Source organism: Poecilia mexicana, unplaced genomic scaffold (genome assembly GCF_051168715.1).
Source record: "Poecilia mexicana isolate PSO_F unplaced genomic scaffold, ASM5116871v1 scaffold_1, whole genome shotgun sequence".
Lineage (NCBI taxonomy): Eukaryota > Metazoa > Chordata > Actinopteri > Cyprinodontiformes > Poeciliidae > Poecilia > Poecilia mexicana.
Window position 1 is genome coordinate 22426986 of NW_028263370.1, and position 12272 is coordinate 22439257.

At 43.7% G+C, this 12272-nt stretch overlaps 1 protein-coding gene across 1 annotated transcript in view; it reads left to right on the top strand.

Moving 5' to 3' along the window:
• bnc2 (basonuclin zinc finger protein 2) overlaps nt 1-12272 on the top strand; it is a 227118-nt gene that overhangs the window by 80822 nt on the left and 134024 nt on the right. Inside the window, exon 2 of the mRNA XM_088006490.1 lies at nt 4852-5208. Coding sequence (XP_087862616.1) covers nt 4852-5208 — 357 coding nt within the window. The remainder of the gene's footprint in view (nt 1-4851; nt 5209-12272) is intronic.

Consider the following 12272-nt stretch of genomic DNA (forward strand, 5'->3'; position numbering starts at 1 on the left):
AGACAAAAGATAAACCCTCCAACCCCTGAAATCTGACACTATGTCACTTTTGTTTCCATTTGGTGAAGAAGGAAGTGGCGCTCAATGTCTTCAGAGGTTTTTGTGTCGTTTCCTTCAGTGGTTCTTGGTGCGGCGCCCCCACAGGTGAGGAGGGGAACAGGCTGCTCAAAGAGTTCGGTTGGTTCGACTCAGTATAGAGAGAAAGAGAACCAAAGGCTAAAACTGTAACAAGTGTTTAAATTTTAGTCCTGAATCAAACTGAATCTGCTGGATTATCAGGTGGAAAAACATCCTGAAACGATGAATGGATCATCTCAAGCAAAAGTGAAAAAGGTCTTTCTAAAAATAAAGAAAAAAATAACACTAAATGAACCAAATCTTTTTTTCATGACACAACTTCAAAGATGAAACTCTCACCTGGAATACTTTACATTTTTTCAGACAAACCCCAACTCATTAAATTTAGTTTATATTTTTAAACGTCTTGTCGTCTTTCTGCTGAACTTGACCAGTTACTGCGCTGCGTAACGTTTTGTCCTTGACATCCGCCTGCTGAACGCTTCAGGAGTCGCTGGAGATCCAGGATGCTGCGGCCGGGCTTTAACCTCATGCACACATTGGTATTGATCCGTACAAGCCTCAGTGACTGTTGCTACAGAGCGGCCTGCCCTTATCGTCCAGATCCCCCCCTCTGTCACCAGCCAGTGGTGGCTAACGAGGAGCAACACACACACACCCTAACACACACACACCAGTCCTGCCTCCATCTTCACCCTCCCTCTTTTCTTTTTTGCTCTCCCTCTTTCTCTACCTCACTTTTCCTCTAATGAGTTGCAACACTGATAACGAGCCTGATGATCTTCCATTGATTCAGCTATCACTTGCTTGTCTGGTAATTGATCCGTAGCTGAGCCTCTAGTTAATTATATGGGCTTCGACATGGACCCCTGCCCCACGGGGAATTCTCAAGTCCTCCACAATAATAGTTTTAATAAAGGAGCCTGAGAATCTCTAGGATCCTCTTTTTTTCTGCAGCTAATACAGATTTTTCATCTTTCTGTTTCCACTCCAAATTTTTTTTTTCCTCCTCTTCCTGCTAGTAGCTGCTATCAGCAAGCGGCAAAGAGAGAAAAAAGGGGGGAAAAGTGTGAGAGAAATGAGAAGGAAGAGTGAGCTCTATTGGCAGAGTCCACTCCTCCCTCCCACAAATAACAGCCATTAAGCAGCCGGGTCAGAAGCTGAGCCACCAGCTTGACTTGAAACACTGAGTGCCACTTGAAAAACCCACAGACTAGCACATTTACAGCTGAGGGGAAGGGAGAGGGAGCGGAGGAAAAGTCTGGAGAGGGGAAAAAGCAACCTTGGCGGCTAAATTGTCACTTAATAGAATTAGCCTGAGCCTCATGCATTATGTTTTCAATAAGTTGTTAAGAGTAAAGCTGCGCATCGAAGGGGTGATACATTAAGTATTTTATGATGGTGGCTGCTGACAGGTCATAAAATAAGATGGGAGATAAAAGTAGAGATGCGTTTTTTCCTGGATAAAACAGAAAACTGTGCAAAGCTGCACGGCGACATCTTCCACTAAAGATGGAGGCTAAAGCTGGCGGCAGATCTGATCGTTGGGCCCATAAAAAAACATCTGATCAATTTTTAAAAAGTGCACTAAAGTATAAACTGCTAGATGAAATATTATCAACTAAAAGTGATTGGAAATCTTAAACTTGAGTTCTTATTAAATAAACTTTTTGTTTTAAATCAAAGTTATCAGTCAAATTTATTTGTGTAGCACATTTCAGCAACAAGGCAGTTCAAAGTGCTTTAGATCACAACAACATAAAAAGTAATAAAAACAACATACAGTCACCAATTGAGAAACAAACATTACATTTTGTCAAATTCATCAAAATCATCAAAACACCTCAAATATGTTCCAGTTTTATGGTTCACAAGCAACTCTAAACATTTAAATTATGTCTTTAAGAACAGATTAACAAAAATCCAACATGTTAAAATGTTAAGGAAAATTATGTTTTTCAGTCAGAGATGCACAAAATGAGCAACAATCTGTTCATTATGTTAAATGTTCTGCATTTTATGCAAATATATGTATATATTTATATATTGGTGGGTCTGTAATTATTAAAAAACAACAAATTAAGCAACATTTTCAATTCTAAACCCTTTTTGTTGCTACATTGTTGAATAAACAAACATTTTGCATCAGATTGGTGCAGTGTTATTCAGCTTTCAAATGTCTCATGTGACGTCTTTAAAAAATACATCTTCAGAAATGTTTACACTAATGTTAGCATTGTTCTACTTTAGCATCTTTAGCATTAAGATGCTATTTTAGCTTTAAATAGCTGATATGCTAACTCCTCCTAGCACAACTTGAACACAACAAAAGTCTTTCCTAGTGTCCAATCAGATCAGAGAAGCGGCTTTTTCGTCTGTTGCTGTTAGGACGTCAATTGTGCGTCAAATTTACGGGCAAAAAAAGAAGTTCCGTCTGCTACCTTTGTATGTAAAAAGAAAAAAAATCTAAAAGGTATTAATTGCATAGACCTTTTAATATGTTAAAACCTAAGTAATTAATCAAATTGAATCCGCAAATATTCGTTTAGTTTGGGGTTCCGTTAATTTGAGAGTCCCAGGATGAAAAACGTTGTAAACCGCTAGTTTTTAATGCGCTACATGAAAAGCCTGATTTGACGGTATCAAGAGAAAATCGTCCGATTCCGATATGCGGTCGATTGATCGATCGGTGCATCTCCAGACAAGAGGAGAACAAAAGCAATGAAGACAGGACAGGAGGAGAAAAGAGAGTTAAGATGTAAATTAAACCCACTTGACAAAAAGACGTTCAGACACATGCTGCACTTTTCTCTCTGTGTACGTCGCCGGAACGACGGGTGTGATAATCTCAGCAAAGGTTAACTCTGCACTGCCATTAGTGGCTGCTACAAAAGGCTTTTAACAGACAGCCAGGCAGCTGTCTGCAGCAATTTAGCACAAAATCTGAAGTGACTCTATAGATCAGAGGCCGTTTAATGCAGCTGGGGAGAGAAGTTCTCCGTCTGTCCCTCTCTGCTGCTGATCTGCCGTGGAAAGATCACGGTGACATCTCCGTGGAACCCCGAACCGGCTCCGTCATTTCTCTAATGACGGCCTGATTGTGGGGAAAGGAGGAGCAGAAGGTTGTAGATGAGGGAGGGTGTCTTCATTGTTTGAGATGCTGTGTCAAAGGAAATTTTTCCCCCCTCTTCTTTTATCCTCCTGTGTGTCTTTTTCTCCGTGTCTGTCTCCTTCTACTCCTCCATCCCTCATTTTATTCCCACACCTTTGCTGCTGTGGGGACCAATTTGGCTAAAATGGAACCTCTTCCTCATTTTTTTCTTAATTAAAATCTGAGCGCCTCCACGGAGCAGCAGGAGGAGGAAGAGGAGGAGGAGGAGCGCGGAGATGGTGGCAGATTGCTGCTGTTTCCATTAGTCCTTCATTAGAACTGCTGGAAATCAAACAAAGGCTGCGGAGTTTTTAATGACAAGTGAAGAAACCTGTGTGTGTAAGGTGCCACGTCGTTTACACACGCACAAACAGCTGTTAAATACAGAAAATGCTGACTACAAATAATTAATTTTTTGTGGCGCCCCCAATAACGCAGCGCCCCAGCGCGTCGCAAAAGCGAAACCCCGTTTGTTTTTTCGTTGCGGAGGAGAACCAAGTTGCTGCCGGCCACTCGCAGCAGCCCACATGGTAATGAGGCAGGGGGACACGCAGCTAACTCCCCCTTCCTCCTCCTCCTCTTCCTCACTGCCCCCACCTCCCGGCCCCGAGCAGAGGAGGGGTGTCCGTGCCGGGGAAGTGTGCAGCGCAGTGTCACTGAGCATCTCAGCGGCACAGTTGAGCCCTCACCGGCCCCGGCACACACACTCACACATTTACTCTCTCTCTCTCTCCCACATTGCTCTCTCTCGCTCACACACACACAGGCGCGCGCGCGCACACACACACACACACACATACACACTCCGACGCGCTCGGCTCAGTTCCTCCGTGGCTGCGGCGGAGTACAGAGGAGTCAGAAAGGGAAAGAAAGAGAAGGAGAGAGAGAGAGGGAGGACAGGCAGCGGCGCGGACGTCAGGAGAGGGACGGAGTCACACAGAGAGAGGAAGAGACGGAGGCAGGGAGAGGAGCGGGATAGCTGGTGGCTCACACTCACTCCTCATCCTCACTTTTCCCGGGACGGCCGCTGGTTTCATGGTAAGACGCGCGACTCCGCTTCGGCTCGTTTCAAACTCAAACTTCAGGCTCAGATTTTGTACTTTTAAGTCAACTTTCCGGTTTGCGTGTGTCGAGTTCTTATTTCCAACTTTTTTTTTTCTTTTTGGCTGAATATTTGGCAGGTAATCTGTGTTCTGGTGTGTCCACACACACACACACACACACACACACACACACACACACACACACACACACACACACACACACACACACACACTCTCTCTCTCTCTCTCCCTCCCTCTCTCTCACACACACTCCCTCTCCACCTTTTATTTTTGTTTTTCCTCCATTCTTGCTCAGCTTTTCATCAGCCCCTCTATCCCTCTCTCCAACCTTCCTCACCTCCACTCATCATCCTCCTTCTCCTCCCCCAAGATGAGGAGGCCCCTGAGGAGATTCACCCTCTTTTCTCAAACACACACTTCTCCTCAAAAAGAAGAAAAAAACTCAAAGACAACACGACCCCAAAAGAACCCACCTTCGCTGACTTATTTTTCTTCTCTCCTCCTTCACACTCCTCCCTCCCTCCCTCCTGTCCTCCCTCTTTCCTCCTTCTGTCCAAGTCCAAGGAGGCAGAGTTGGATGTGAGAAGCAGCGAGTGCGACCCAGTCCCAGCAGAGCCCAGCAGAGACCCGGAGTCGCCCAGGCCGCCCCCTCCTCCTCCTCCTCCGGCTCAGGTTAACCAACCCACCGGCGGTGTGAGCATCCCGTCCAGCAGCCGGACTCACCCCAGCCTCAGCAGCAGCGGTGGTGGTGGTGTTGGTGGTCAGGGTGGTGTTAGCATTGTTAGCAGTGCTGAGGGAGCAGGCAGCTCCATGCAGTTCAGCACCAGACCGCCTAGCGCCGAGCAGCCGGGCTTCATGGGGACATGGCAGCAGCAGAGCACTGACAGCAACCTCCTCTACAGAATGTCCCAGCAGGTACGTCCGCTGTCGGTCCAGGAGGGGAAAATTCATTTTTCCATCCCTCCGTGTGTGTGTGCGTGCGTGTGTGTGTGTGCGTGTGTGTCTGTGTGTTTACATGTTGTCTTCCACTTTTTGCTCCTGGAAAGTGTTGGATCTTTAATCAGTGCTGAAAGTATTTATTTTATTTCCTGCTGAATGCATGGACTTCTTTTATTTTATTTAATTCACTAAATATATTTTAAAAAATTATGTAGAAATTATATCCGATTTCAATCGCTTTTAAAGTCTCCATCAGTTGCGGAGTAAGCGGAGTTTCTATCCGTGTTTTGGAGCCTTCAGAGCGGGTAGCAGCTCCGGCAGGTTCCCCCCTCTGACACCGGCTCCTCACCTTCCTGCGGCCGACGCAAGGTGCTCCCGAACCCGGACCACGGCTGATTTCTCCCCCGGTTGCCTCTCACTCCTCTGCTGCCTTTCTTTTTTATTTTCCACTCCAGGTGTAAACCTGCAGCCAGAGCCGGGAGACTGGAGAGTTATTTTTAACTCATTTTGTTAAAAAGTCGGACGAAAGAAGGGAGGAGAGGAATGAGGGGAGAAGTCGGACCTTTGTGAGTGCTGTCGCGCGCGCGGGTGTGTTTGTGTGCTTCAGTTGTCGCGCACGCGCGTGAGGGGAGCCGGTGAGGGTCGTGCGCGCCTGTTAGGGTTGCAGTTAATCACTGCGGGACCTGCAGGCTCCGCCGTACCAAGCGCACGCTGTTACGCACCAGGCCGCTGCGGCTCTTGCGCAACAGTTTCTGCGTTGGAAATGAGGAAACTTTTCATTTAATCTTCTCGCTTTTTTTTTCTTTTTTTTTTTTAGCCTTGCAACTGTCACATCAGGAATAAAATAATTCCGACACGGTTTTATCAGTCTGATAACTGGAATTAATGCTGGAATTTCACCAATATCCAGTTTTAAATTACTTTCCAACCTACAGACGTATGAATAAAATTGCTTATTTATATATATGAGGAAGTGTGGGTGGTAGAGCCTGTTGTCCCCCATTCTGCCGGTGTGAGCAGGTGGATGGGCCCCTGCGCTCCGCATCTGCTGGGACCCCCCCTCTTCCTCTCCACAAACGCGCATCGTTGTTTCAATGTAATCAGCTGTGGGACTCGCTGTTATTTATCCTTCCGCGCATCACTTAGAAGATATCCTCTGACATAAATTCTCCGAAGGAAGCTCGTTCCTTGACAGACTCGCCTTATTGGAATCTAAGCGATAATGACTTTGTGTTTGCGGAGCCTGGCGCACCCCTGGGGTGTCCGGGCGAGAGAGAGAAAGAGAGAGAGAGAGAGAAAACCTGTAAAGAAGAGCCGGGTGGCGCGGGGTTTTATAGTTCGTTAGGCCGGATTAGATGTGATCGATACGCAGGAAGAAGTCGGCGCAGCGCGGTGAGTTCAGGAGAGACGCGGCTGCGCCAGAAATCCAAACATCTGACAGGACTTCTCCAAAAATGTGACAAGACTGGAGATGGAGAAATGTTACTTCGATGTCAATTAAAAAAAAAAAATCATCGATCCTTCCTGTAGTTTGCAGCAGGTGCCAGATCACCTCATCTTTTAATAACTAATCGATAAGTCTGTTTTCACTTTACTTTTTTTTTCCACCTCGCGGTGTTTCCAAACCTTCCAACCGACAGGAGAAAATATTACGTTTTATTTCATTTTTAAATTCTATAATAGTAAAGTGCAAATATTGTAAATGTTTCCTTTTTTATATTATAGATAATATTTATTTAAAGAATATTTGAACACACAATTGGTGTATTGTTAAAAACAAGCAAAATAAAAAAAGAGGCAGAATAATTTTTCTTGTGTTTTTCCATCCCATCCACCTGCATTATTTTCATTTTTCTTTCTAATTTATTATTATGTATATTTTGTACGTGAAACCCGGAAAAAGCTCGAACTGAGGCGTCTTCTGAAATGAGAATAATTAATGTCTCCAGCTCAAGGCCTCGGTGAGGTTTTTAAATCGTTTTTTAAAGCAGGAAATAAACATCCCCCGCAATCTAAATACAGAAACGCAGAAACAAGGTGCAGTTTGAAAGAAATCAATTAAACAGACTCGATAAATGCTGCCTGGTTTATGAGCTTTGTTCTGACATCTGTGCGCATTTTACGCAGCAAAATAAAACTTTCGTATTTGTTTTAGCACACAGAAGAATTACATAAATTTGCTGTGAGTTTAATTATTTCCCAGGCATTACGGAGAGATTATATTCGGAGCCCTAATTTACCCGCAACATGCGTGGCTCTGAATATCGACCCCTGCGCGTTAGAAACCCCGCAGATAAGCGCTACCACGGGCCTAATTGGCTCATCAGGGATGTTTCCTCAGTAACAGCAGCCGGAGGCCGCGTCCCTTTTGCTTTTTTTTTGTTTTCCTCTCCGCTTAGTGTTGGAGAAAACGTGGGAACCAGCATCAGGCTTTAAGGGGCTCGTAAAGAAAAAAAAAAAAAAACTGTCTTCACCTCCAACCTGCAGCTCTGGAGATGCCACCCAGGCGCAGCACATTTCCGTCAAAAAAACAAGAATAAAATAAAATTAAAATTAAGTGCTTGTTTTGAGTCTAAAGCTAAATCTAAATTAGAGTCTCCTTTTTTTTTGTTTTTTTGTTTTGTTTTGTTTTGAAAGGGTGCAGTAACGCGGCTTCCTTTGAAGGGCGACAGGTCGACAATGGGCCGAGACCTGGAAGAGGTACAGTGGCACCAGAATTTACTCCTGTCTGCTTCCTTCAGACTCTCACTGTGAAACACAGCAGCTCCACTTAATGCAAGCAGAGAAAATGCAAAAGTTTTTAATGTATTTATTATTATTCACTACAAACTTCTCTGAGTGCATTTCTCACTCCAGCTGTTAAATTTAAGCTTTAAACTTCCTTGTTGTCTGGAAAAAAATTATTTTGCTTATTTGAAAATAGTAGAAAAGTTGAAAATATTTGCCTAATTAAAATCACAATACATTTATCATTTTAACCCATTTCTTGCTCTTATCAGTATTTTTTCACTGCTTAAATTTTTGCTTGCTTTTGTTTTAAAATACACCCACTGACTTTCAGACGTCATTCGCTCCCACCTGTCTTTTACTCCTTCAGTTGTCTTGTGTCACCATTTTTTTCTGCTACTCAGACGTGGGTTTTAGCCGCGTTTTGCTCCGCTTGCTGTGTGTTTTCTGAGTGAGAGCATTAATCGCTCTTTAGGGCGTGATGACAGACGTATTTGTGGAAAAGCTCTGCTTTGTTTTGTCTGAGGAAAGAAGCAAGGAGGATAATATCCTCTTCAGCGCAGATCACAGTGCAAACTAATCTGCCTATTAACACCCTAATAGACTTATAGCTGCACGTCTGTGTGTGTGTGTGTGTGTGTGAGAGTGTGTGAGAGTGTGTGAGAGTGTGTGAGAGCAGCTTGTTTTACAGTGTTCGGTACAGGAGTGCTGCATGTTGCTTATGCATTGCTGTTTTCCTGCAGAGCCGGCCTCAGAAGGCAGTGATTTGATGCATATGTGCAGAATTATCCACAGTGAGTGAACGTGTGCGTGTGTGTGTGTGTGTGTGTGTGTGTGTGTGCGTGTGGTTACATTCGACTGTTATTATTTCCATGTCTGTCTTTGATGGGTCGTTGCACTCGAAGCATATGGATGTCTATACGTGCGCGCATCTGGTGTCGAGGCGTTCGTGTCTCCGCTTCTGCCATTTATTTTTCTGAGTGGGTGGCTCAACAGTCAGATGCCAGTGGTGTGTGTGTGTGTGTGTGTGTGTGTGTGTGCGCATGCTGGAGGACGAGTGCAAGCGTGTGTGTTGGCTCAGGCTCCATGTGTGTGCGGGTGCGAGGTGAAGTGTCTCTTGGCTGGCCTGATGGAGAGCTGGAGGAGAGCAGAGGTGAAAGAGGAGATTTGCAGGAAAGACATGCACCACTTCCCCCATTACTACTCCTTCTTTTTCTTCTGTCTCTCACCGCTTCTTCTTCTTCTTCTTTTGCATCTCAAATACAAAAACACTTCAGAACTTAAATGCAAAATAAACCTGGTTTGAGGATCCTCTCTGTGCAGAAAGAGAAGTGATTCCTGTTGTGTTTTTTAAAAGCACATACTGACAGCAGAAAGGAAGCTGGTGACTGTTTGCTGTGGCACCTGACGGAGAAACGCCGTCTTAGCAACATCTTCCATTTCTGCACCATTTGAATCTGACTGCAGGATTCTCATGTTCAAGCTGCAAAAACACAAAATCTTACCACGTAATTCTGCTCTAGTTTGTAGTGCAAATATCTGTGTACAGCTGAAATAAGACAAAACTAACTTAAGTTAGTTAAAGCAGCATTTTATTAAGATGTAAGAGCTTGTTATAAGTCAATGAAAAAGTTCCAGTTCCACTGACAGATTATTTCACTTATAACAAAACATTTTTCCCATGTTAAAAGTGAAATTATCTCCCAGTGTCACTAAAACTTTTTCATCAATATTAAATAATTATTGACTTAAAATAAACTCCACAAGTTTGTTGTGTCATATTTCACTTTGTAAGATTTTGTGTTTTTGAATATTTGAAGCAAAATGAAGCCAAATTAATTACCCACTATATTAAAATACTGTAAATTTACAACCCAAATATGTGATTATTTTATCACATATTTGGGTGAAAAGGGTGAGTGAGTCAAAACTGTTCAAAAATAGAAGATATGAACTACAAAACAAGGTATGCTGGTGAGAGGTGCATCAAAAGATGACCAGAGGTTCAAATCTGCATTTTAAATGATGAAAAATCTAAATTTGCTGAGAATTTCCTCCATTTTCAGCACAGAAGTGCATCAACCAACACCACAAGCTGTGCAGACATTTGCACTAGAAACTAGATACTTGTTAAGATGTTGTGTTTTTGCAGTACAGTATGTTTGCCCTATTAAGAAGCCACCAAGCTTAATGAAAGTGGAGGATGCACAAAGTCCCATTCATGCTGTGTTTAGCCAGGCACCAGCTACAGCTAAACTTTATCCAATGATTGCGCCATCGCTGTCCTTCGTTTAAACTCCCATTAAAGAAGAAAAAGCATCTCTTCTTCTTGGGTAAATATCCTGATCATGTGCATTTTGGGGTCATGCTGCAGCCTCTGCAGTTGTGCAGCGATGCCCTGCAGGACGGGTGAGCGCTGACCCTGACTCTGCGTGTGAGACCCGGGGGCAAACAGTGATCAATACGCATCATGTGAGCTGCGCTGCAGGGCTGCGTGTCAGCTGTTTCCTGTTTGTCCCGAGGAGACGCGCCGGCGTGGCCGCCGAGACGCACAGATGCATTCATGAGAGTCGTGTTGGCCTCCTGCAGCAGCGTTGCATCGTCTGAGCTTCACTCCTGCAGGTTTCAGGAACAACATTTGTTCTTTATGTCTGTCTGATTAATTAATGCACCAATTAATCAGACAGTTTTACCTTTTGATCAGTTCTGATCTGTGATTGGTGTGTCAAAAACAGAAAAACCTGAAATTCTCCTAATCTCTAAATGCATCAAAGCTCAGAAATCCCAGCCTTTTCAGTCAATAAATGCATCATGCAGCAGCATGCAGCTTCTCTGATTGAAGCCCTTAATAATCATAGAAATCATACATTTTACTAAAAAGTCATTTTCAAGATGCTGTACAGAAACAAAGATCAAAAATAACAACAATAGGAACTATAAACACACAGGAAAATATTAAAAGCAAAAGGTTTTCTTTAGTAATAGTGGTAATAAACTTTATTACTATAAATGTCATAATTTGATGCGCTGTAGCAGATTGTAGCTAATTCACTTAACAGAAATATATAAATAACACAATTATAAATACAGCAGAAACACACAGACTATTTATACAGTTAATCTAAGCAGTTTCCAACAAGATGTTCATTTGAAAACTACTGACATCAGGTTTTCTTAACCTTTGCAAACAAACAATAAAAAAATCAGAATCAGCAGCTGAGAGCAGAAAAGCCTGATTGGTGAATCTCTACTTTCAAAAAGGTGAATCCATGAAGTGAGACTCAGACATGAATGTAGCTTTAATAAGGAGAGATTGGATCATCTGCATCACAGACTTTCTGCTGCTGTGCTGCAAAATATCTGAAATATTTTTTTTATATTGTCACAACTGCTGCTTTTCATTGTAATTTCTATAATCCTAATGTATTTTTCTTAATTCTGCTTACTTGTCTAATTTGACGTTTGCTGCTGCCTGTCTTGGCCAGGTCACTTTGGTGAAAGACATCTTGATCTCAGTGGGTTTTTATCTGGTTAAATATAGTTTTAATAATAATAATAATTATTATAATAATAATAACAATAACAATAACCTTGTTCTGCTTCTTTTCCTCCTCCTTAAAACAAGAACCCAACATTCAGTCATTTGTCTCTGGGCAGTTTCCTGCATTCAGGAAAAGTTGCCGGTGTGAGGAGGAAGTGTGTGTTTGAAGAGGCAGCCGCTCAGGATGTCAACACCCCACCGCCGACTAATGAGGGGACACGCACGCACACACACGCACACACACACACACTCTCTCTCTCTGATATGACAGGAATGCAGCAGCTGTCACCGGTTTGTGCGACTCGTTGCGGCGGCAGCAGCCCTGGTTCGGGTGACCAGCCCACCGGCATGCTGGGTAATCCCAGATTAGAGGCGTTTCTCTCGCCGGTCCATATGGCGGAGACATTGTCTCGGCCCGTCCTGCAGGCAGAGGAAGGTGACATTCGGTGTGACCTGCGCTAAGTGACAGGAACCCAGGCCATACTTTCACCACGGCTTCTCCCTTTTCCTGTTATTCCTCAACTCCTGTTATGTTGTTTGGCTTGGAGCCGCGCCAGCGCAGCGGGCAAATCGACAGCCCACTATTTTTACATCCGTCTTTAAGGACCCCGTCTGCCGGCTCTCCCTGCCAATTTGCCCCATCAGCAGCGGCAACAAAGGGGAGCTCTCAAGGCAGCGAGCCTTTCATTTCTCTGCTGCCGGTGTGACTAATGTTGTCACTGCTATGTGAAAAAGCACTCAGCCTGGATTGCTATTATTATTGTTAAAACCA